This window comes from Centropristis striata, chromosome 10 (assembly GCF_030273125.1).
Source record: "Centropristis striata isolate RG_2023a ecotype Rhode Island chromosome 10, C.striata_1.0, whole genome shotgun sequence".
In the NCBI taxonomy this organism is placed as follows: domain Eukaryota; kingdom Metazoa; phylum Chordata; class Actinopteri; order Perciformes; family Serranidae; genus Centropristis; species Centropristis striata.
The window spans coordinates 12151627-12177261 of NC_081526.1; the positions used below are offsets into that span (position 1 = coordinate 12151627).

General features: G+C 38.6%; 1 protein-coding gene and 1 long non-coding RNA gene across 2 annotated transcripts in view; one reads left to right on the top strand and one right to left on the bottom strand.

The window, feature by feature from the left end:
• LOC131979495 (uncharacterized) lies at positions 1-2313 on the bottom strand. Its single transcript, XR_009395066.1, has 2 exons — positions 2212-2313; positions 1-63 (listed from the first exon to the last, which is right to left on the bottom strand). It is a non-coding gene; the product is annotated as an uncharacterized LOC131979495 (long non-coding RNA).
• Positions 2287-25635, top strand: part of LOC131979493 (vang-like protein 1) — a 26701-nt gene continuing 3352 nt past the window's right edge. Inside the window, exons 1-6 of the mRNA XM_059343491.1 lie at positions 2287-2377; positions 11144-11393; positions 12513-12684; positions 20495-20923; positions 22055-22230; positions 23558-23691. Of these exons, the coding sequence (XP_059199474.1) occupies positions 11323-11393; positions 12513-12684; positions 20495-20923; positions 22055-22230; positions 23558-23691 (982 nt within the window). The 5' untranslated portion in view covers positions 2287-2377; positions 11144-11322. The remainder of the gene's footprint in view (positions 2378-11143; positions 11394-12512; positions 12685-20494; positions 20924-22054; positions 22231-23557; positions 23692-25635) is intronic.

Below are 25635 nucleotides of genomic sequence, written 5' to 3' on the forward strand. Positions count from 1 at the left end.
CCTCTGGAGGGGGCAGGTGTTTCTCCAAAACAACTATATTATGGCCATACGTCTGCTTCCTCTCTGGGGACACACACAATTGCACATACATACAAATGAAAAAAAAGTAATGTTAACAAGCAGCCAGAAAAAGCATTATAATACTAAATAATTATATTTAACAGTAATTACCTTAGACTGTTGGTGAAAGAGTGGACCAAAAACACATTTAGGATCAGTGTTTTGGGATTAATGCCTAACATGATTTTATTACATTTTTAATAAATAATTTTGGTAACTTTAGCCTAAAATATCAAAGCAAATGCATATTATATATATATATATCAATAGCAAATGCTATTTAATATTTGCTTACATCATAGTGTCTTTAAAGAAGCACAATTGGCCTTTTTGTCATTCCAATTAGTCAAATGGAAATATACTTAGTTTATGGTCACATGGTTTCTTCGTGTTTTGATATACTGCCCCGGCTTTGCACATTACCAAAAGCTGGCTTTTATATTTCCGTATGAGATCAGGCAATGGGTACGAACTCTAGCGTGTCCCTTTGATTTCTCTCTCCATTAGTCAGAAGCTGTATGTGCTCCCTCGCTCGTCCCTTTATGTGAGTCTCTGCTGTGTAATGTGGCCCAAGGGGCTCGAGGCATTGTTCATGTCCACTCCAGCAGCAAGAGTGACAGCGCTTTGTCTACACACTGCACATTACACACACTACGCACTTGGTCTACACACTGCATACAATAGGTATGTTGGGAAGGAGAGGGCAAGCCTAAAATCAGATTTTAAGATAAATGGGGCAGGGGAAGTTGCAAAGGCCATATATAGATGGGTATTAATATTCTGTATAGTTTTAGCCAATGTGGGTCAAATACCAAAACTAGGTAAGAACTGCAGGCCTTTACGTCTGCACACAGCTTCGACACACACCATGTTTGGGAGGAGCAACACTGCCCTCTTATGGAGCTTCATATAGAGAAATGTGGCTGTAAAAAGTTTATTTTTACTTTTTATATCCTCTGATTTATATTTTAGGGAATCTTGCACTGGTTGTTTGAAGAGGACATAAGTTCTTTTCAGATACAATTCAAACATGTTTTTGTTCACTGAGCCACTGAACACTGCTTTGGTTGCATTTAGTAGCTGTTCTTGAGCTTTCGATCATATCGCATGAGTTTCATCAGCAGATGGAGTTTACTCAGTTGTTACTAATAGCAGTGGTCAAATGTCCATATTGTTCATGTTGGAATCTGCTGAAGATGTGATAAAAGCTCTAGAGCAGCTACAAAATGGACCATGAGGTGAGATTTTCTTTGTCAGCTGCTGATTTTAACGGTCAAGAATAAACTTTAAACTCAGCATGGCTAAAATTTGATTTACTGATAATAATATTGTTGTTGTTTTTTGCTCTTAGAATGGTGCAAACATCTTTTTAGCATATAATGAAGGATTTTCTTACAAACTTTCCTGACACCTGTTACCACTTCTGCCTGCCTTGGTCCTTTTTTCTTGCATGCAAAAGCCTTTTCCTGTTAACTAAAAACAGTCTTACACTCCCATAAATTCTCTCTTTATCATGTGTACTACATGTCCACATGAGTATGACTTTGAGGTAGATTTATGCCCTATATCTCACCACATTCCTGGCTGCGATGATCCAGCCTTGCAGGTGGAGTACATTAAGTGATAATGTTTTAGTTAAACTCACTTAAATGGTTCTAGATTATTTCTCTGATTGATTATTTTTAGTTAAACTGAAAATTAAAGACCCACTCCATATTTCCTTTTCCTCATTGAAAAATCCAGATACTATAAATATGCAAATTTCAGAAGTTGAACTGCTGGACACAAGATGCCTCATACGTCACTGAAAAGCCCACTTAGTATTTGTGCACTGTGGGTTTCAACTTCCACATCAGACTTTTTAAAATTGCATATTTAACCACATCAATTGACATCAAGGGCAAACTAACTGCACTGTCACAAAATCCTTCTCTTCAGCAGATGAATGTGATCATCTAGTATTAAACTCTTCAAACACTAATTTATCTTCATCACAGTGATGCTCAAACATCCAAAAAGGAAGAAAAACACATTTTTAATAAAGGCTGGCCAACTTCCTGCTCACAGCAGCCCTAAATATGCTGTAAAAGACGACCTCTTGTGGTCTACAGCTGAAAATACTCAATTTAGTGCACTTGAAGTGTATTTCACCTCCATGCTGCCTCCCTCTGTGGTGCAGCTCACCACAATGGCCAGGCTCGTCTGAGGGAGCTGCCCCTGTCAGTACAGTACAGACGCGCCTCAGCAGCAGCAGCAGCAGCAGCGGATCCACCGAGACGCAAGAGGAGGAATATGAGCCACATCTGAAAAAAGAAAGGTAGGTAAATGAACTGATTGTCGCGATGCTGCGTTCCTTACACCGGCTATATCCTTTCCAAACGCCGGAGACACAACCCCTCGCAGGAATTACTGATGAAGTTCAATGCTGCCTGCTTGCCGTCGTGGAAAAAATGGTTTCTTCCTCATCAGACAGATGTAGTCCTCCTAACCATTATGTGGAATCTTTTTTTATTCAGACACTGCCCCTGTGTCTCTTATGTCGAGACAGATTGATAGAATCACAATAATGCTTGAATTATTTTAAGCTTATAGTAACCTACTTTGGTGTTCAGGATGTGCCTGAAACCAGATCTATTGTAACCGAAACTGCATGTGTGTAATAGAGAAGTAACATCACATCCTTTGCTCTCCCTCAGAACCAGGATCCTTTCAAATAAAAGGCGTTTTCAGGCGCTGCAGGGTGATGGTGTGTGTCGCCATCATCAGCAGCTGTCTGGAGAGCACACTGTGCACAGCTGGATGAGGTGTTACTATGACTGAAGCCGCTTCACGTGCCCCACTCTGACACTGTGGGTGCTGTCTCTTCCACTATCCCAGAGTCATGATGCTGCAGTGAAACTGTGCAGCCATTAATTATTTATTAGTGATGATAGGTGCTGTGTAGAAAGGTTTAAGGACACTGTGAGGTATAGAAACCTCCCCGCATCCCCTGGAAGCTATTCTTGCCATGGATGATCAAAAAGAAAGTGGTGTCAGCGATGCTTTTGTCATTGTTCTCTGTTTTCCTCTGAGCAATGAGAAGTGGAGCTTTACCTTTCAGCTACCTTTAGGCTATAAAGGAGCATTAGGATCCTGCAAAGCTTGGATAGCACTCTGTAATGCACGATGCATTGTACAGTAGTGTATTTACAGGCATAAAAGCACTGCTCTTAAAGTAGGAATGCACTTGAGTTATCTCCCTCACCACCTCGCTCCCTCTCCCTCTCCCTCTACTGTACTTTTATTTAGTTCCACATGAGTGGATCAGGGGGGGACTAAGTTTGCATTCCAGAGAACTGTGTCAGGTCTTAACTTTCTCCTTTTACTGTGGTGTGTGTGTGTGTGTGTGTGTGTGTGTGTGTGTGTGTGTGTGTGTGTGTGTGTGTGTGTGAAAGAGCAGCAGGGAAGGAGTGGCTGAGACTATCCAGTCACTCAAAGGTCACAGGTTTGCTCTCTGCACATATCTGACAAATACCTTTGTGCTAAGAATCAAATGTCAGAGGAAAATACCGGGAACAAGTACCTCATGACATCACATGTCCTTGGGTGAATTTATTTCCATGTAATGGGAGTTTCATGTCACTGCATCTTTGGCTCCGTTTGTGTGATTTTAGCGATGTTATAATATGCTAATCCACAGCTGTTCCCCTGGGTTATCTGGAGTCCATGAAGGGATTGGAGATCGTTATCACTATAAATAACATTGGCGCACACTGTGTCAACCATTGTTTGATTTCAAAGAGGTCTTACCCAGCTTACTGGCCTGTGTTAGCCACGTGTGTGTGTGTGTGTGTGTGTGTGTGTGTGTCTGTGTGTGTGTGTACTTTATTTGACACTTGTGTGTGTAGAATGTGTATTACAACTAAAACGATTTATGTCAAATTAGTTAATTGTTGATTGTTTACAGCATTTATTGAGTACAAATGGCAACAATTCAGTGACTTCGGGTCCTCAAGTGTGACTATTAGATGGTTTTCTTGGTCTTGTTTGATAGTTAATTAGATACTGTTGGCATTTGAACTGTGCAAAACAAATAATTAGAAGTTGTTAGCTTGGGCTCTGGAAATCTGTGTTACTATAAATAACACTGCATAGACCAAATGGTTAATTGTTTGACAAATAAAATAATCACCACATAAATTAAGAAAGAAAATAAAATGGTCATTAGTAGAGCAAGAAAATGGTTCATTTATGTCTACTACTAGCTCAATGCTTGATCGCTGTGTTGGAAGAATACCACTTGCTCTTTTCTTGGCCATTGGTTGAATTTGATGTCAAGTTTGACTTTTGAGAAACTCATATATAAAGAAGACTTCTGAGTAAAACACCTGGGAAATGTTTGTTAAAAATGGTGGCATTGAAGAGGCGTCGGAAGTGGGAAGTTACTCTGAAAATGTCAAAAAAAAAATTAAAAATTCTATTTTATTTCTTTGCATAATTACATTTTTCATTGAAAATGCCCTTTCAGATTTTAGGTTTCGCTATTTATTTATTTTGCCTTATTTGGAATTTGGGGAAAGGTTTAGTTGTGAATATACAATGTGTTAAAAGTGTAAAATCAATAGATGTATAGAGGAATTAAGAGATAATAATGATCATATTTAGTTGTGGCCCTAGAGTCATGTTTATGTTGTAGATTGAGTTTTGTAGTTGTTTGAAACTGTGAAACAAATGATAAAGCAAATAAGCCAACAGAGGACTGCCAGCTGCTGCATCTGGCAGATTATGGCATGATGCCACCGGGGCAGGGCGCACATGAAGGAAGGAAGGAAGGCACGAGGGCTAATGGGTGTAAGGGAGGGCACTGGTGCCATGGTAACAAGGCCTCAGCATGTGCTCTAGATGAGCTACGGGGCTGATTTGTGCCATTTAAGGTGCCAACATTGGATCGGGCACTTTAATGGAGTCTCAGATTCCACACCTCTTTTTCTCTGCCCAATTTTGGAAGCCGGAGTCTTTGCAGCCAAGGACGTTTAGCTCAAATCCCACATCATTCTCATGTGTTATTATTAATTAATGGGATGGAAAAACGCTGCAAAGAACCTATCAAATGTTTCAGCTCTCCCCAATGACTGCAACACATATTTGTTGCAAGAGTGCATTCTGGTTATAACAGAATCAGAAATGAAATTGAGATAATAGTTCTCAGATTCAATGCAATTTTTACATAAAACAAAACAAAATGAGTTAGAAGTAAAGAGGTATATGTTTTGAATAAATAAATATATTAATATAAATATTGCAGTCACGTATGATGCATTTCAAGTGTTTTTTCAGGCTATATTCTCTCTTTGGAATAAAAAAATAAAAACAGAGTCCATGATACCACATGTTCTTGTACCTCTGAGCCTAGTAACAGTAGCTCCCACTGTGCAACAGCCTCCATCCGCTAAACAAACACGTTAATGAGTGTTTGTTTTACATTAGTGTCACTTTCTGCCCTTGTGAATCTCTTCCCGGTGCAGCCAACCAGAACGGTCTGCAGCAGAGCAAGTAGGCCTCGCTGGAGCATCCATTTTCCACACAGAGGAGTCCCTCACTGAGGAGAACTGAATTTCTTTATTTTTTGGGATGGACTGACCCAGAATAAGCGTGCAGCCGCTCGTCTCTGATGCACCTTGTTATGCTTTATTCATAGTTATCCGCTGGTTTGTAACTGATAGTTTTTCTTACCCCTCGGCTGCGATTTTCCACATGGCCTGGTTCACTATGCCTCTTCATGCTCGTCTCGTGGATGAGTGGCTTCTCAGAGGAATCATCTTGGCCCACATACCACTGCCACGCGTTCAGAGATCAGCACTCAGGGGGTTAACAGCTTTTATTCAAAGCATTGGCTGATTCATTTAACCATCCGGGCGCTGGGTGTGATGAGACGCCATTGTTTGCTCTTTGTACCCTCTCACTGTGCCACCCCCTCCTCTCCTCACACTCCCAGACCCACATAACACAAATTTACTCTCAGCAGGGGTGATTGATTATTGCTGCTGGATGGGGCCTCCTGCCTCTGGTGTTGCCAAGGCAACAGCGGACGCTCCAGATGTGGGTTAGACATGACTTCTTTCTGTCAAAACTCTGGTTTGTGTTTAAAAATTGATGCTGTGACATCAGCTTTGATGATGTGAGTGGTATGTTCTAGTACAATATTGATGGAAGTCCTGCATATATATATATATATATATATATATATATATATATATATATATATATATATATATATATATATATATATATATATATATATATTCATGCAGCTCTGCCTTGTTCTGCACTGTCCCCTGCATACATGGAGACACTACAGGTGAATAGGGTCATTTTTTTTAGCTTATAGATATCACAATGAAACTTCTCTAGTTTGTTATTTACATTAAGACAATATTTTTTTGCATTATAAGTTTTCTGAAATGTTATCTATAGATATGTAAACTAGGCGTTAACTTATTAAATATGTGCTAATTTGTGGAACCTGACCGATATGAGATTTTTTAGACCGGTGCCAATACTGATTTAAGACGGGGGAAATAAATTGATAACCAATGTGGTGGCCAATATAGTTATTTTTTTAACTGGAATGAAAATAGTCCCTTTTTTTGTGGATTGTGTACCAATTTTTCACCACTCTGTAAATGCACCCAGATAACTACTTTCTCAAACATAAAACTGTATTTTTTTTTATTAAATAATATTAAACATTGTTATACGTTATACCAACAATGTGTTACATTGTCAGCCAATTTTACAATTGACTATGAACTATGAAGAAATAGGAATAAAATAAATAGCTTAGTAAACATCATTACTGTTCAGTTTCAGTCAATTGTTGACTATTAAAAAAAATAACGATTAAAAAATAATTTGCGAACATCATTTCTAAAACATGGCAAGCATCATTTTCTGAATTATATATTGTGTAAGAAATGTTTTTATAACGGCACGTTTGAGACAGCATATACAACAATACCAATAGTCCTTATATCGGCCAATGATATCAGTCAACCAACATATCTGTCGGGCTCTGCTAATTTGCATATATTTCCAGGACATAAATCTGAACATTGAATAAAGCAAAGTTATTATTTTATTTTTTATTATTTTATGTAACAAAAAATTACATAAGGAAATTGAGCGATCTCCTTTTATAATTTCATAAATCAGGAAATACTGTAAAAAGCAATAAAAAAATCTATCTTCAACATGGTGAAGTTGAGATTTATGGCTCAGTATGAAAAAAGGTCAAAATTCTGAGAAAAATGTTCATAAATTCCTAATGGAAATGACTATTTGAACTTCTAAAACACATAATTTTGTGCAGGAGAGTGGTAGCTTTCTAACGATGCAAGGTTAAGACTGTTCGCACTACTACACGCTGCAATAGAAGCTAACTAGTGTGTTCACAATTAGTGAATTTAGGAGAAATCTACAAAATGTAGTAAAATATACACCTAAACTATACACCTAAATGTGTTGTTTTCTTTCCAATATTCTGAAAGAAGACATGTTATGGGAGAAAAATATCCTGAAACGTCAAAATTGATCAGTGTCTCAAAAAACTGTGTTTTTGTCTGTAGTGTCTCGCCTTAAAATAGCATAAGTGGACACTGATGTCCTCTTTACTCTCGGAGAAACTGTGCATTTCTACTGCACCATCATTTGCAAATTCTAGCTTTTGTCAGACCAATGTAATCACATACACAGACAGTGGTGATCTTATTACATAATTTATATGCATTGTGTGACAATCCTTAATGGAAAATCTGTGGTTTCTCCATCCACATTTCTCTTGATGGGTAATAGAAGGAGACAAAAACCCATCTGTATCATCCTAATGGAAATCAGTTACATTGCGCTGTTTTGCTCACCATTATTTGCAGAACATGATCTCTAAGCTGCGGCATGTATTCACACCCTAATATGCTGAATGGGCTATTTTACTGTTTATATGCTCCATTGGCTACAGAGATAACAAAAAGCCTGTAAATTATGGGAAGGAGAATAATTCCAGTGAGGAAATGAGACAGGGCCGGAGCTGGTGATTGGCAGGTGGTTGTCAGGACAACAGCTGGGAGACAGACAGAGTGTAGATAGAGGTCTAAATGAACGGCCATGCATGGGGAAGCACAGAGTCGTCCTCATGCATCACACAGCATACATTAAGGCCCAGGAAGTGAGTCTGTCCAAGCTCATCATGACTTAAATGGGAGTGACAGGATAGAGAGATAGTTCTCATTAAGCTGAGAATGTATATATTTACAGCTTAATCTATGTTATATTTTGTAAACAATAATTTTCAAACATAGAGAAATCCAGAATTCAAGTCCAGGTTAGGATCTGTTTCATTTGGTCGTCTGTCAATGGCATCAATCCCTTTTGCACATGCATTAGCATTGTGGCTGCCTGCCTGAAGTTGTCAAGTCTTCTTATATCAAAATCAGAATCGTTTTCTCTCAGTCCAATTTGTCTGGTTGCATAATAACGACACAAAAGTAACCCAATGTGCTGATCAGCAGCCAAACCTCACAAGGTACCTGATTTGGAGAACGTCAGAGTTTGGAGTGTGGAGCTAGCAGAGAGAGAAATAAAGTGAAAGCGAGGAATGCCACTGCCTTTAATGTCTTGTGTAATGATCAACATGTCCAGTAAATGGTAAATTTACCGTTTGTTAGTTAGACTTTCAGCTTTTCTTCATAATATCACGGGATATATTGATTTTACGTGGTAACACCCTGTTTCCTAATACTTATTTTTGCATAAGCTCAATAAGTGTGCTATAGTATTTCACCACCCTTTAACTCTAGCATACACTCAATTGAAAAGTCTTAATAACACCTTTTCATTTGTATTTTTTTCCAATAAGTTGCAATAAAAATCAAGTCATCATCACAAACTCTCTTCATTAGAGAGGCTGCAGCAGCATTGTGCAGTCTTCAGTTCCTCTTGATTTACATAAAAAAACACATCTATTATTGTCTATCTGTTAAATAAACACAGTTTGAATATGTAGTTCTCCAATTTCCTTTTGTACTTATGAGGGAAATACTATCACTTTGGTTGGAGCAACACATTAAAGTACAACTCTAGTAAATGCTTGTCCTGTTCTGCGATGTGTTGCCTCACATACAAGAAATTTGCTGTGGTGCATAAGAACAAACAAAAAAACACACAAAATATAGATATCGATTAAGACAAAAAAAACAGCAGCTTATATAGAAAATACAGAATACAAAAAGTCAACATACAAAAAATATTTATATAAACAGTAGAAACAATGAGAGAAGGAGCTGTGCAGCAGATGTAAGCCACATTTTTCCAAGATACTCTTTAGACATTTCTAACTATATTTTTGAAGGATTTCAGTAACATTATGATATGTTAGTTATAGTTATCAGAGAAACAAGCTGAGCAAACGTTAGCAGCGTCTTGGCTCAGGAGTCCTTATATGTCTGTCAAAAAGTACTGGAGAAACTTTATTTTTTTTCAGTGTTTTTACTGTTGTAAAGACTAAACCTGATCTGTTTTGGTGGTTTGGGGATCTCTGCAGTTAATTCAGCTCCCAGTAAAAAAAAAAAAAGGCTGAATGATGGAACACTGAATGGATCATAAGTGGGAGAGGCTCACTGCAATGGCATGAAGATAGCAACTCCCATGATCCCACGCTACCTCCTGACGTCAACAAACTCCCATCTTTTCTTATCGTTATGATTGAGAGACCCCTCAATAGCGGCAGAGAATTACGTATTGTGCATTTAAAACCAGACCACATTTTATTCATGCTTTTATCAGGGCCAAAGCCAAAGAGGACACTATTTCATTTCCTTATTTATTTTATTTTATTTTATTTTATTTTATTTTATTTTATTTTATTTTATTTTATTATTTATTTATTTATTCATTCATTCATTCATTCTCTATCTATTTATCTATTTAAGGTGTTGATCTTAGTAACCTGATGTACATGCTGGCTAATTTATCACTGGATTGCAGTATTTTTAAAATCATACTTTTACTTGAAAGCACTTCTACAAGATTCTATAATTACTTGTCATTGTGCTGTCATTATCATTTCTAATGTGACATTTTAACATATATTTCCTATCATATATTCTCACGTTGCGAGTTGAAACAAGTTCAACTGGCCTCCATTTTCTCCCTAAAGCTCCTGCAATGTGTCTGTGGGATTACGGTGTTGTTTGTTTAATCTATATTTAACCAGGAAGTCCCCTGAGGTGCATTACTTCTTTTATGAGAGAGACCTGGACTGAATGACATCATTAAGTCATATGCACATAAAAACAAACACACACACACACAATTATTTTAAGAGGTATGAAGTAGAGATCTTGACTATTTAAAACACTTACATTATTCATGAAACATGTTGTAATTGTGGTGTTTGAATACTGCGTTTTGAGGCAGTGTTTCCAAATAAAGCTGGCGCAGAGCACTAAATTGCAGTTCTGCCAAGTACACAACAGACTCTGAAGACTATTCATTCATTATAGCTGTTAGAGACTGCCTGGTCTAGACATTCATGATGGATAATCTCATGTGTCTGTCTGCCCATCCAGTTCGACTGTCCACAAAATGAGAATGGATGAGGACTCTAATATTTTGATTAATGGTCGTTCTGCGTTCATTAAAAATACATTAAGTAATGATCAGCAAAAGCCTCTACAGAAATTTGTTGCCAAGCTAATAGGACTGCAACTAATGATTTTTTTTTATTATCGATTAATCTGCTAGTAATTATCCTGATTAATCAATTAACTGCTCGTGTATAAATGTCAGAAAAGGTAAGTCTAAAGTGATACCTTTAAATGTCTTGTTTTGTCAGTTCAAACATTAAAGATATTCAGATTAATATGATATAAAACAGAGTAAATCTCCATATTTGAGAGGCAGAATGCATCAAAAATGAATTCCACAAGTAATTGATTATCAAAATAGTTTAGTCAGCTAATTGTTGCAGCCCTACTGGCTAATATGTCTGATGCATTTTCTGTTAGACATTGCAAGTTTTGATGTAAGCCTCTATCTCTTCATCTCTCAGGTCAATGTGGCTACTCGAGCAGCTCTCTGGGGTAGTTGTCAGTCGTCGTGGATTCCTGAGGCTCGTCTCTATAGCAACCCATTCCTCCTCCTGAGTACTCCTGCCAACTTACCCTCTCTGCCACACGACGAATCTCTCCTCATCCCCCCGGCCAATCGCCGCCTCTGAACTGCGTTGGAATGGACACTGAGTCGACCCACTCGGGCTACTCCTATCACTCCAGCCGCTCAGGGAGATCAAACCGGCATGGGTATGTTTCCCGTCTGTCCACCTTTCTGTCTGCTGCTCTGCTGTAACAGTCTGTCTCTCCCTCCCTTTGACATTCATTTCTGCTAGATCACACACTGCAGCACCTTTGGCTGTGGTTAAATCACATAATAACTTCACTGCACATTGAGCTTATTCCGCTCTTCAGTTTGAGCCGTTGGTTGTAGCCACATAAATCAGAAGAGAGACTAAGGGAGAGACAGAAGAGAGAACAAGCCAGAGATTGAGACAGGCAGAGCTTGTGGATTAGGGTCGTCACAGCTGAGTGGCTCTAACCTATTTCAGCGATTCACTAGGTCTATCCTGCAAATGAGAGAATCGTTTGATTGCCGTCCTGTCCACTCCTCAACATTCATTCCACCAGCTATTTGCCAAGTAGGGCTGCAATTAGAAATTACTCTCATGATGAAATAATCTGTCTGTTATTGCCCTTGTGTCAATTAAGCATTCGGGCTATGAAGTGTGAGAAAATTATAAAAATTGCCAATCCCACGTCCGCCATAGTCCTCAGTGACATCTTCAGATATCTGGGTTTGCCTGATAGAAGTTCAAAACCCCAAAATATTCAGTTTTTTCTCATAAGACAAAGAAAAGCAGCTCATTTTGAGAAGCTGAAACCACATATATTTCTATTAAAAAAACTATTCAAATGATAAAAACCACATCAAAGTTCTTGCCCATCAACTTTCTGTCAATCGACTAATTGTTTCAGGTCTTGGTTTGAGTGTGTATTTGTGTTTGAGTAAATAAATAAACTGGATGATCTGCTTGTTTTTTATGAGATTTTAATTATTTGGTCATTTGTCAAGCAAAATTGACAAACATTTGCTGTTTCCAGATTTTCAAGATATGAAGATTTTCTTTGGCTTAATGAGTTACTAACTAAGTAAAGAGAAATTTGGGGGGTTGTTGGAAAACAGGAAATTTGAACTTGGACTCTATTTTCCAACATTTTATAAACAAAAGAGTCAAGAAAACAATCTCCAAATTAGTCAGAAATAAGTATATTAGCACATAAGTGTATGTTTCTGATGTTATGCTCATGTGTCTTTATTCTTCTTGTACCACTCTTTATTTTTATCGTGTGTTTGTTGCTCTCCAGCGATCGAAGCCGTGAGCGGCACAAGGCCAGCAGCAGTAAAGACAGCAGTCGCTCTGAGAGGTCTGTCGTCATCAACCCCCCTGACACGCCCTCCCAGGACTCCCCGGTTCACAATGGGGAACCGCTGCCAGGAGAACCCGCCCCAGCAGCAGATCAGGGAGACGAGGCTCAGGTATTTTCTATGGAAGTGTACACAAAACTGTTCAGGCGACAGAAATGGGATATCTAAACTGTGAAGGAATGCAGACTGCTGTTTAAAAAGGTCAATTTTCATTTAGAATGAATCTGAAGCTCCAGTAATCCATCTACAGTATGAACTCGGCACTATGACCTTATAAACTCGTCCTCAGAGCAGCTGGCTGCCCATTACCACAGCGCCTGACACAAAATAACAATGGTGACAAGGGATCAAATAGGTCAGAGGATTAGTATCCCTCTTGTAGGCCTGGACGGATTTGTAAGGACAACGTTGTGTTACAGTGTGTGTGTAAGTGAGTCTGTGTGTGTGTGTGTGTGATACTGGGTATAACTGTCATGCCTTATCGCTTTAAAGCAAAGCAAATTGTTACCAGTCGTTCCATAAAGCTGATTCTGCTGAGCTCTGCAAGCAGAATAGGTTTTTAAGTAGACACAGGGAGTCAAAATGCTTTAATAATGCAGCTCAAAGGCAGATTGGAAGTCAGTCAACTCAGCAGGGATTAAAGATGCATTCAAATCATGACCATTATTTAAAGTAGTCTGCCGAATACTCTTGATCGATTATACTCTCATATCTGTCCACTACAGCCAGCAGTTGTTTAGCTTAGCTTAGCTTACTTTAGCCTGGCTGTGTTCACAAACAGGACCTCCAAAACTAACAAATAGACAGGTCACATCTTCTTTTAATCTGTGTAATAACCAAAGTGTAATAGCAAAAAGCTGTTGTTTTAACCCCTCATAAAATAGCAACTTGTTGGTTTTTGCATTTTTTTTTTTACGTTTTTATGTACGTATTGAACAAACTGTTTTTCACATTTCATAATTACACATACGTAAAGAAATGCACTGTAGTTTGTAGACTATCCATTTATTTGAGAGCCAAGAGGCCCATTTTGTTATATTATTATAACAACATGTGTTATTAACGATTTATTAACATTTGTTGATGACAGGTGACTTATTACAAAGAGCAAGAAAGTCCATGTGAGGGTGGGTGTTTGGACTGTTGGATGGGTCAAACAAACATAGAATTTTGACCCAGGAGACTAGTGGTATTTTAAGGTAAATTAACTTGCAGAGATGCCACTGACCATGTCATGTTCCAAGTCACCTACATCTCCTACATAACTGTGCTCAGTAGTTACACATGAAAGTAGTTATATAACCCAAACCCCTTTTCACAACATTAACCACATTCAAAGCAGTTCCCACTGTTTAAAACAGCAACTCTGAAAAAAATTACAATGTTAAATACAACAGTCATATTTTGTAAGATATCACAAAAAACAATCATAAGTGTTTCCAATTTATGCTAAGCCAACTGTCTTCTGGCTCCAGCTTCATATTCACTGGACAGATATAAGAACGATATCAATCTTCTCTTCTAACACTTAGCAAGAAAATAAATAATCTTAATTCCCATAATTCATTTTAGAATTCCCACATAATTTCCGATTAACAGGTAAATTGCAATGCAAATTAAGAAAGCTGAGTGAAAAGACAACCAAAGGCGGAGAAAAAAAGAGAGTTATATATATTGCTCTTTAGAGGGAACTCTGCCTTGGGCTGCCTTCTCTCTGACCTACTTGAAATCTACAATAAAAAGAAAGCCGTCATTGTGCATGTACTGTTGGTTTGTGTGTAAGAGTAAATGGAGAAAATGCGTGTATGTGGAGTGCAAGCTGCCTGCAGAAGATGCACTACAGAGTTATTATTTAATGTGATTAGGATATAAACATGTCTTCAGACAGACTTTCTGACTATTTCTGAGAGGTCTGACCTATTTTGCCGCCTCTGCTCAGCATCCCCTTCTGGCTGGGCAGCCACATTCCACGATGTCATGTGATTGTCAGCTTGTAGTTTACGTCCATTGTCCGCACTGTAAGGTAATCTGCCATTGTATTACATTGGCCCTCCAGACAAAATGGCACAGCTACAGCACCATCATTACCACCACCAAAATCCAACCACAGCCAGTGTTTCCTTTTTTTGGGAGCAGCTCAGTTAGATGGCAGAGCTGTTGTAACACTAACAGACTCCAGTGCAGAGAGACATTCTCACAGACTGAGATTAGCCTTAGCATCCAGCCAAACGCCAGTTTGAGGAAAGCTGATATGAATAATCCTCCATGTTTACACGCATGCCTATGACATAAGAATACTGTCTTGGACCACAGCTTCTGTGTGTGTGTGTGTGTGTGTGTGTGTGTGTATGTGTGTGTGTGTGTGTGTGTGTGTGAGTGTGAGTAAGTCATAACAAGAGCGCCAAGTCTGTTACTGAGACTGTCCATGCTGTTTCGTGAGACTAAGACGCTGTGACTTTATGCCAGAAGGCAGCAGCTTCAAATCACAATGTTAGCTCTAGTAACACCAAAGCGTATGGGGAGACCCGCATACTTATTTTGGCATTTCACACTATGTTTTTTGCCCTTACTATTAAATAGATGTACACACACACCTACTCATAGCTGCTACGCTTGCAGCTTTTTATAAAGTGCAAGAATAACCACCTCAATTAAAAGAACGGAGGAATCCTGCCAGGCAATTTAATGCCATTTGTTTTTGTCCTGTAGCTCCTACAGTATGACTCATTTGAGCACAAACATACACAGTGACACGAATACGCTAACAAACACACCAATGTGTAAATGTCATTTTAACCTCCACCCAGGCCAGTGGGGCTTAGCCATTGTGCTTTGTAGCTGGCAGACTGTTATTTGTGTGTGCATGTGTGTGTGTGTATGAATGGTGCTAATCAGCATGTTGTTGTGTTGTTGTGCTTTGTGACGGTGGAACAGGCCTAACCATAATCCGTATTCACCCTCTGCCAGATGAAAAGACAGCCAAGCAAGCAGCAGCAGCCATGCAGCCCCCCTCGCTCTCTCTTTCCTGTAACTGTTCTCTGTTTCATTCTCTCTCAGTTACTCTTTCTCCTCGCTTCACTGTATGTAGAGATCAGGCCTGATTAGTGTAGAATTAATCTGTGGGATTAATCCACTGAGACTTAATGGCTGGTTTTACCAGTGTATTAGCTTGGTAAGTGATACACTGTTTCCCTCACTAGAGGCGACATTAGCTTGAAAGCCTTGGCAGAGAAATTGTGATGGTGAATAAAATAAAATGCTGATTATTAAGATCAACCATTAGGGGGCATATTAAATTGAACTGTCTCAAATGTCTCATTGAGTAGAATTTTTTTTTGCAGTCCATTGCAAGTTTGAAGTCATTCCAAGTGGGAATTCTCCGCTTCTGATTTAGATGCATCCCAGTGCATCTGCTCTGGAAAACATTGACGCCTGCAGTAAATTTGTGTTTATATGGCATCACAGAGGGCCTATATGAGTTACCACAGAGCCTTTAGCAATGAGAAATGGCAAATGCAACTAGGCATCTTCTAGACCTACCATAATTACATTTTAGGACCTTAAATTCTGAAAATCTAATTTAAGACATCCCTAAGGATCCCTTTTAAAAGACACAGTGGTGACAAGGCTAGTAATGCATGCTTGAAAATACTTCTATCAAGCACAAATCAACTGAATGGAAAGCTACATCATTGTTACAGCATATTTCAAAACATTAAACTATGGAAGAGGATTGGGGCCAGGTAGGAAAAAGAAAATAATGAGAGGAGGATTATTTTTTTCATAATGCAGTTCAAGCAAAAAGTGTCAAGGGGTAAAAATATGCACCAATTGGTTGTTCCCATGTCAATAAGCAAGGAAAGGAACAATTGTTTTCTATCCGAACAGTTACTGCAGCTACAACCTGATTCTCATCATGTCATAAAATGAGCAATAACCTCAATACTTAAGGTGCAGTAGAAATAAAAACCCTTGACACATACATGAGATATTCTTAGTAGAAGCTGCTACAACTATTATTATGTAATTTATGTGATTTTTTTAAACATATGTTAGACATATTGACAAAAATCTGGTTTTAGCTTGCAGTCTACTTTACCAATTCAAAAAGTGACTCTATTCTCAACATTGTATTTTTACTTTTTTCTCGAACTTTGACTTTTTTTCTCAAAATAAAGAATGGATTTATTTTTCCTCCTCTCATTATTTTTTCTCCTGCCTGGCCCTAATCCTCTTCTGTATTAAACCTTCATCAAACACTCCATTAAGTAATGTTGATGAAAAGGCACACCGCCATGTTGCTGTGTAGTCAGATGCTGTGTTCATGTGTGCAAAGTTTGACTTTGAATTCTGAATTGAATGACTCTTTCATTGCACTTTTATCTGTCAGAGGTTGTTTGTTGCTGTTAGAGCTCTGAGTACAATAGACTGCAGCATAACTCACTGCAGATATTTTTAACTTGTCAAAGCAGTGAATGCACAGGGGTTACTAACAACATAAACATTAGCTCTATTCTATTAAAATATCTCACTGAGCCATGACAGCCAGTCAGCTTGAACAATACCATTGCAACATTATTTTTATTACACATCTACTTTGTGATGTGACACGTTAAAATTACTTCCTTGAAAAGCCTTATTGCATGTAATTAAGCCAAACCAGGTGTCAATTTGGCTCATTTTTGTAGAATACAGGAGAATTTAATATGCTAAATTTACTCTTATTCTTCCTTTCTTCAGCTGGTAAAAACAAAGCTGTGCCTCAGAGCTGACACCTGCTGATGATTGACACACAGTCTAGTTTCTCTGCCGTGTCTCAGCTTCTCCTGAGTTCTATAACCATCCCTACTGTGTTTTAGTCTCATTTGCATATTTTTCTTGTCATGTGACGATGAAACAAGTAAAAAAAGCTGATCTCATATTGCCTCATAAATACAACCTGTTACAGCTCTAATAAGAAACACTTGCTATTTTCTATGATTGCAATGATTTTCCACATTTTTAAACTGGAGATTTGGCAGGAGATTTCAGACTTCCTCTCTAAAGTATATTTATTGGTTGAGATAAACAAAAGCTTAATGTAGATGAGGGGCAAAATTGGGGAGGAAAAAAGAACATATCAAGCAACGACTGAGCAAACTTTAGCTACTGATGAATACTGTCATAAGCTCCAGAACAGATGAATAAGTGGACCATAAGTGGAGATTGTTTATCCAGTTTCGGTTTTCTCAGTTAAGAATGAACTGTCAAGCTTAATGGGATATTGTATTTGCTTTCTCACTCGTTCTGCTCTTTCATGGAAGTGTAGGCTGACATTGATTGTTCACAGACCCAGTTCCAGTTGTTGGGACCATGTTAAAAGAGTACACTTATCTAAGAAGGGAAGCAAAAGAGGAGAAATGTGAGGTGAATAGAAATGAGATCGGATACTAAATGGAATTGACACTGCACTTATATAGTTGACCCCTGGCCTCACACATTAGTCTGGAGGACAGATACACAGAATTAAAACCTGCTCCTGCATCCCATCACATCCTTTCTTACTTCTCTCCCACACCTTAACCACTGCCGCTCTCACTTTCCCTCCCTCTCCTCTTCTCATGCTCATTCATCTTCTGACTGCTGCTGTTGGAGGCACCACCTCCTCCAGCATTTCTGAGTTAATTAGCTGTGAACAGTAATGGAGGGCAGAATTTATATTTATGCACCATATTCTTGCTGCATTTTCCTGATTGGAAATGTGCAAATAGATTGTCAATTTCATATTTCATATTTTTAAAATAGCAGCAGGGTTCAGTTAATCTGCAAAAGTTATATTAACTTCTTAACAGGCACAGCTAACAGTGGGATACAAACTCTTGACAGGTGAGAATTAATGTGGCCGTCTTCTGTCTGCGTTACCCACAGCCTGTCTGCTTTCCCAGCAGCTTCATCACGCCCATATGGGGCTTTACTGACTGTTTGATGTGCTTAGGTGTGTGTGTGCACACGTGTGTGCAACCACAAAGGCTTATCTGTTCAGCCTGTCTTTTTTTCCAGCCTTCATCCCTCTGCAGCTGCTGCGCCTCTGATTGGTTGTAGTTGAGGGGCTATACAATACACCGACACTCTGGGGAACAATGAATGGCTAATTACCCGAATTAATGACAGGCACACAAAAAAATAAATTCCTCTTTGGAGCTGACTTGTCATTAATTTATACTCCCTGTCTCCCTTTCTTGGAAAGATTTATGCTTAAAATGACCCTGCTGGCTAGAAAGAAAAAAAATGACTCTAATTTGCAATGATGGGCCTGGAAAGCTTTAGCTCTTGTTGTTGTGATTTACTGTGTGTGTGTTCTTTCGTGTGTGTGTGTGTGTGTGTGTGTGTGTGTGTGTACAGCATATGTCCGCATCTTTCTGCCAATGTGAACGTGAACAGCACTCCCCAACCTGTCATCTTATATTACTTCAATGGGACTTTGAAGGCCTGTCATAATGAGGCAACATTTCAAGTATATCAGACATCTCTAAATAGCATGAAGGATGTTCTGTGTGCACGTCGCAGAAAATCTATGGTTTGCTCATGTAAAGAAAGGAGTAAAATAGGATAATGGAGGCATATTTGCCCATCAGATTCACGTTTATATTTATCAGTTGATTTGCTAGGTTTTCATGAATTTGTCTTTGTTGTCAGCCACTTTTAAAATGACAAAGGAACCCATCTCTCTTAAATCAATCAAATAGGATTCAATCAAATAGGAGCGAAGGATCTTTTGTATCTCTCCGTCCTGTCTATCTCTGGTATCTAAGAATGCAGATAGTTTGGGTTGTCTTTGCACAGGTTATTAGGTCATATGTGAGTTTTTCTCCTTGACCCTAATACAAGAGAGGTAAACAGAATTTTGTTTGTGCTCACAGGATTGCAAAATGACTTTTAAAGCTGCACTGGCAAATGTATCTTTTATTTTTGATGGATGAAATAACGATGGATATTGAAAAAGAGGTCACTCGTGCAGAGAATTATCACCCAAATCTTTTCCCGTCAGCTATACAGAGCCTTTTAGTATCTCTCTGCCTTTAACATCAATGCTCTCATGCACATTGTTTTGCAGGCAGCTGTTTCAGCAAAAAAGCTTTGATAAAGCCACTGTACACGACCTGCCAATCACCACATTTTTGAATATGTATATGAATATGTTGAACTTAAATTATCCAACTGTTGAATATACTACACTATAACATACTTGATTTAATTTATTTTGGTCTTATTCATTATTTTAATATATTAATTATACATTTAGTAGTTTTCAGTAGGTTATGGAATTGCATGTTACAACATTTTAAATTGGTCTATTTTTTATTATTTTTAAATGTATATATATTTATATTTTTTTTTTGTTTTATTCATCCATTATTTTTACATTTATTTTTTTAATTAGTTGTTTTCTTAAATTATATTTTATATATTTTTATATATGAATCCAGAAAATCCACCGTTATAATACACTTTGATACACATTTTATATTGTTCAATAAATGCATGATGTTCCCAAAGTCAATGAGTAGCCATTGTCTGTATTAAATAATCTTAAAATTGAGTAAAAAATAATAAACACAAAACACTACTGTCCCCACAGGATCAACAACAATATTTCATGCAGATTTTTCTTTAATTACATTTTTTTGTGCAATATCGTGCATCAACATATCAATTGCCAACACACTGTATTTGGTTTAATGTATTTCTATTCTTATTTTCATCTAACAATGATGTTCTGCTTTGTTATATCTATGCTGTAAGGCGACCTTGAGTGCCTTGAAAGGCGCCCTATCAAATAAAATGCATTATTATTATTATTACACACAAATTAAGATCTATAAATATATATCTCTGGCTTTTAACATACCCTTCCTTCACCTTTCGTTCTTTCCTCCTTCAGGATGATAACTGGGGGGAAACAACCACTGCCGTGACGGGCACCTCAGAGCTCAGTCTTTCCCAGGAGGAAGTGGTTGGACTGGGGAAGGAATTGCAGGACCGGACCCAAGGCTTCCGCCGTTATCTCCCCCTGGCTGTGGGCTCGTGTGTGGGGCTGCTGGTGCTGGCCACACCCCTGGCCTTCCTGCTTCTTCCGGCCATAATGTGGCCGGACAGGCTGGAGCCGTGTGGTGCAGCCTGTGAGGGCCTCTTCCTCTCCATCGCCTTCAAGCTCCTCATCCTCCTGCTGGCCGTGTGGGCTTTGTTCCTCAAACCGGGCCGTGCGAGCCTGCCCAGAGTGTGTGTGTACCGTGCCTTTCTCACCACACTTACACTCCTGCTCACCATGTCTTATTGGCTCTTCTATGGGGTCCGGATCCTTGATGCACAGGTGGGTTGGACAGTGACAGTAAAATAAGTATCTTTATGGCTTAAGTACCCTGTCTTTTTATTCACAATATTTGGTTTATATTACAGTTATTCCAAGGTTTTAAATTAGATTTTTGTAACTTAATTTGACAATAACGAGTTTAGGAGGTTATTTTTAATAAATGTTGAGGCAGATGCATCAGAGCTGTGTGGTTATCTGAAAATAATGCACACCCAAACAGCCCCAGCCACTCGCTGTTACAATTGTTTGATCATTTTTCGCTCATCTCTTCTTCTTTGGCTGAACAAACAACTTTAATTTGGCTTTCATTATTTCAAGGAAAACATTTTTGTTTCATTAGCTTCAAAGCATCATTGCCTAAGTCATATTTTGGCCAAGTTGAGATATCCTAACACTGCTGATTCACCATGCATTACTGACTATGTCATCAGCCTAAATATGACTTTGGTAATTCTGCTATGAGGCTAATAGTCAGTAGCGCATAGTGAATCAGCAGAGTTAAGAGAGTAGAGCTTGGCAGATATCTCATCTTGGCCAAAATATAACTTAGGCAATTATGCTATGAGTATTTCTCCACACAAAATAAAATTGTGCATTGTGCTCATAAAAACAACATTTTATAAGAGATTTTATGGATTTTATATAGCTCTGGTGTTGTTTTTTAAATGCCATTTTCGGTTGTTTCTAAAACACAATCTTAGTCTTAAACTTTTAAACTTGTTTTTATAAAAAAAAAATGTATTGTATATGTACCAAATCACTTTCTGCTGCTACACTTCCTTGCAATATAAATATTCTATTTTTACAGTTTTATATTTTATATTTATACTTTATTTATCTGACATTCCAGAGTACAATCACTGTGAGCCAATGGCAATGGAATTTTGTTCAATGTGTATATTTTTATGTATAACTGACAATAAAGTCTGTCCAAGTCTAAGTCATATAAATTCTGATTTTATGATCATATTTTAATGCTAAATGTGTGGTGTTTGCATTACTTGAATAACATGTTGTTTTCTGGTTGAGTGTAGGTCAAATTAAATTAAAGAAGTTTTCATCCGGCAGCTAAACAATTCATCCGGCAGCTAAACAATTTTTTAATTGAACCTGTGATGTTTGTCTAAACAGGATGAAGACTACCATGGGATCGTCCAGTTTGCGGTGTCCCTTGTGGACTCCCAGCTGTTCGTCCACTACCTGGCTGTGGTGCTGCTAGAGCTGCGCCACCTCCAGCCCTGCTACAGCGTGTGTGTCATCCGCTCCACGGACGGCGAGACGCGTCACTATAACATTGGACAGCTCAGGTACAAGAACATTCTTACTGCCTCTTCTGTGTGCTTCGTATTGTTCCAAATGAAAAAGGAGGATTACAGAAGAAGCTTGTTAGAATGTTACATGTGAATATGACCTTTCTGCACAGTACACACTGAGACACACACACACTGGCACTTGGTCACAGTCATTACACTGTTGAAGTGTGTGTATAATTTGAGGCCAATGTCCACAGGGAAGACTGGCACAGACAGTAATTGAGTTACTCATCAGGCTCCTCATCTAGTTCGCTCAAGGCGAGCTCTTCTAGCAGTTTGGGGGAGGGATGACAGAGTGCAGGACACAGCGCTGGTCCTATGGCTGTCGTACTTTGTTTCTGTGCTGATCGGGCATCTGACTTTGACAAGATTAGAAGACAAACTGTGGTAATTAGATAAGGTTTGTATGATGAGGCTAAAAACTTAATGGACCTGGACATGAGGCAGAAATCAACTTAGGAGATATACTGTATTAATAGCAGTGGTGGAAATTAACTAAGTACATTTACTCAAGTACTATACTTAAGTACAATTTTGAGGCACTTGTACTTTACTTAAGTCGTTCTATTTTATATAACTTTATACTTCTATTTCACTACATATTGAGGCAATATTGTAATGTTTTCCCCACTACATTTAGCTGCCAGCTTGAGTTAGTTTCAGGTCGAGATTTTACATAAAAAACATGATAAAAATAAAAGTTAGACAAAAATTTAACATTTGTTGAAATTAAACCTCATAACAGTATATTAAGTTGTTAAAATGTATCCTATCTTGAGAAAATAAAAACATTGCTTTCATAAATGCATCAATAGAAATAATGCAATAATATATATGGAATATATAAAACAATGTGAGTGGGGCCATTCTGCATAACAAGTACTTTTACTTTTGATACTTTAAGTACATTTTGATGCTGATACTTTTGTACTTTTACTGTAGTAAGTTTTGAATGCAGGACTTTTACTTGTAGTGGAGAAATTTCACAGTGTGGTATTAGTACTTTTACTAAAGTAAGGGATCTGAATACATTTTCCACCACTGATTAATAGCTACCGAAAACTGTGTGATTATTTTACTTCCACAAAGTTATAGAAGTTATATGCTAAATTCCTCTTAGTTACTTTTAATGTAATTTTTTATTACATTTTAATTATGTAGAGATCTTTGTCAGAAAACACAGAGACAACAGAACATCTCCTCTTTAGCTAAGAAATCAGTAGTTTAAAGGGCATTATTCAGTTTATTATACCAGCCATGATGTAAACTGTATGTCTTCTGTCTCTCAGTTTACTCTCTCAATCTCTCTCCTCTCAAACAGCATTCAGAAGGCCGCTCTGTCCATTTTGGAGTATTACTACAGAGATTTCCCGCTCCATAACCCGGCCCTTCTCTCTGCCTCCAAGCACCGGGCTGCCAAACACCTGGCCGGGCTGAAGGTCTACAATGTGGACGGTTGGTCGCCTCATCTGCCCCAATAATTACCTCCTGTGTTTTATAGCATTCCTGTTGAGGTCCCTGTTTCATAGGTTCTCAAAAGCCAGTTTCATTTCACCTACACTGGACAGTCACGTATGCACAGACCAACTTCTATTAGGCCTGAAAAGGATTTCTATCCCAAGGCTGTGCTATCCCAAGTATGAACTAAGAGCCCTGTTTTAGGGACACCTGCTTACTTGTGGCATCAAATGACAAAAAGGGAGAAACATGGCTCAAATTGTGTGGTTTTCTAAAAATATATTGCTATGAGTGAGTTATGAGAAATTAAAATATTTAGAGGTTGTTGAAAATATGCAGCAGTGAGGAAGTCGTCATTTGTTTCTGTTTGCCCAGAAAAACTATCCCGAGCCTGACAGACAAGTTAGCAGAACTACTGAGCCAGACATCTCAGGAGAGATGTTATTTTTTTCGTGTTGTTGTGTTGCTACACTCTTCACTTGGGTAAATGTCTCTTGTAGCTGTTAAATTCCTCCAGAAGAGCCAACATATTCTGCTGGAGTGAAGGGAGTTTAGCCGTTTGATGTGGTCACTCTGTCACAGCAAATAAGTCCACAGATTTGTGCAAGAGATTAATCTAGCCGTCTGATTATTCATTAGATCTAAGCCAAAGTCAAAGTCCCTCTTTTTACTGATTTCCACTCCTTCTGCTTTTCTTGTTGTGATGTTTTCTTTTCCCATCTCCATCTCTTCCATGAGCAGCTTTTAAAAACAAACTGAGAACATACCTTTTGGACAGTAAGTACAGATAAAAGTCCTCAGCATCATTCTTTGCAGCACTTTATCACAGGAAGCTGCCAATTTCACGGTTCGGTTCACTCCATCTTTACTGCACTCTAAAGCCTCTGTCCTTGACATAATGTATATGTTGCAAGCACACTCACACACACATACACACTCGATAGATCAACTCCCTTACACACATCCTGTAAAGCTACATATTGCACTCTTTCCTGCAGTTGAAAGGGTCCTGCACTCACCACCCGTAAATCCCCCACCCGCTGCACAGCACAGTGGATTTGATGATCTATGGCAGGGATGCAGTGTGGGATATGGTGTCCTTATAGCACCTCCCATCCAACCCCACCCCCCTCACTATCAAAGTGTGGCGGAGAGGCCTCTAGGGGGCCGCGGAATTTCAAGCCTTAAATAATTCATCAGAGTAACGCTCATTCCTCACATTCTCCCACATCTCGCCTTCCTCCCGCTCTCCAGCTCGGCTCGCTTTCACTTTCTCTCTCTCCCCTCCCCTCCCCTCCTGCTTCCTTTCCATTTTTCACCCCCTTCAACACCCATCCACCCCCCTCTCTCTTCCTCATTCACAGTCATTCAAAGTCACTCCTCTCACAGCATGAATATGTAGGCCAGGAAGTTAAAGAGGCTGGCGTTTATGCATATTTTCAGTGGAAAATATTTACAATTCTCCCTGTGTAAATTATCTGACAGCAATTTTTACCACAGTAAAAGCGAGGATAGCTTTCCTCCATGTTTCATCGCTACATTCAGTGTCTTTTTCTCACCTGCAGTCACATGCATAAACACATATGCAGATCAGATTATTAATGATTTATATTCTTACCTGACCTGCAGCGTTTACTCTCAATAACCTCCCCCAAACTGTTCTGATCTTCATCAATATGGACCCGACCCGACTCCCCCACAATAAAACCCTGGGAACTCTAATATGCAGCTATATAAGCTCCATTAGCTTTATGGGTTTGTCACACTAACCAGTAAATTCACAGATCAGACAAGAAGTATGGCCTTTGAAGTGTAAAATGATGAATATTTAATCCATCCTGCAATATAGAGGTTTCTGTATCAGAGAAATAGATGCTTCTAGTGGAAATTGCCCCTTTTCTTAGTGCTATAATTAACATTCTCTGTGACTGGGACACATGA